The sequence below is a fragment of the Merops nubicus genome, unplaced genomic scaffold (assembly GCF_000691845.1).
Source record: "Merops nubicus isolate BGI_N331 unplaced genomic scaffold, ASM69184v1 scaffold1939, whole genome shotgun sequence".
Taxonomy (NCBI): Eukaryota; Metazoa; Chordata; class Aves; order Coraciiformes; family Meropidae; genus Merops; species Merops nubicus.
In genome coordinates this window covers 1-348 of record NW_008631446.1, presented here as the reverse complement: position 1 = coordinate 348, position 348 = coordinate 1, and the positions used below count along the sequence as shown (strand labels likewise).

The following is a 348-nucleotide window of genomic DNA, read 5'->3' as shown; positions in this document are numbered from 1 at the left end:
CGTGGTGGTGCCCGCCATCCTCCTCGTGGCCGGCATCATCGCCATGATCTGCTACCGCAAGAAGAGGAAAGGGAAGCTGACCATTGAAGACCAAGCCACCTTCATCAAGAAGGGCGTGCCCATCATCTTTGCCGATGAGCTGGACGACTCCAAGCCCCCACCGTCCTCCAGCATGCCCCTCATCCTCCAGGAGGAGAAAGCCCCGCTGCCTCCCCCAGAATACCCCAACCAGAGCATGCCAGAGACCACACCGCTCAACCAGGACACCATCGGAGAGTACACGCCGCTGCGGGACGAGGATCCCAATGCGCCGCCCTACCAACCGCCCCCCCCCTTCACCGCCCCCAT

The 348-nt window shown here is 62.9% G+C and overlaps 1 protein-coding gene across 1 annotated transcript in view; it reads left to right on the top strand.

Annotated features, from left to right (window-relative positions):
* The window catches only part of DAG1 (dystroglycan 1 (dystrophin-associated glycoprotein 1)), a gene marked incomplete at its 3' end in the record, with an annotated part of 16,509 nt that extends 16,169 nt beyond the window's left edge, over nt 1-340 (top strand). The window contains 1 exon segment of the mRNA XM_008947540.1: nt 1-340. This exon segment is cut by the window's left edge and continues 5 nt beyond it. Coding sequence (XP_008945788.1) covers nt 1-340 — 340 coding nt within the window.
* Nucleotides 341-348: the final 8 nt, after the last annotated feature.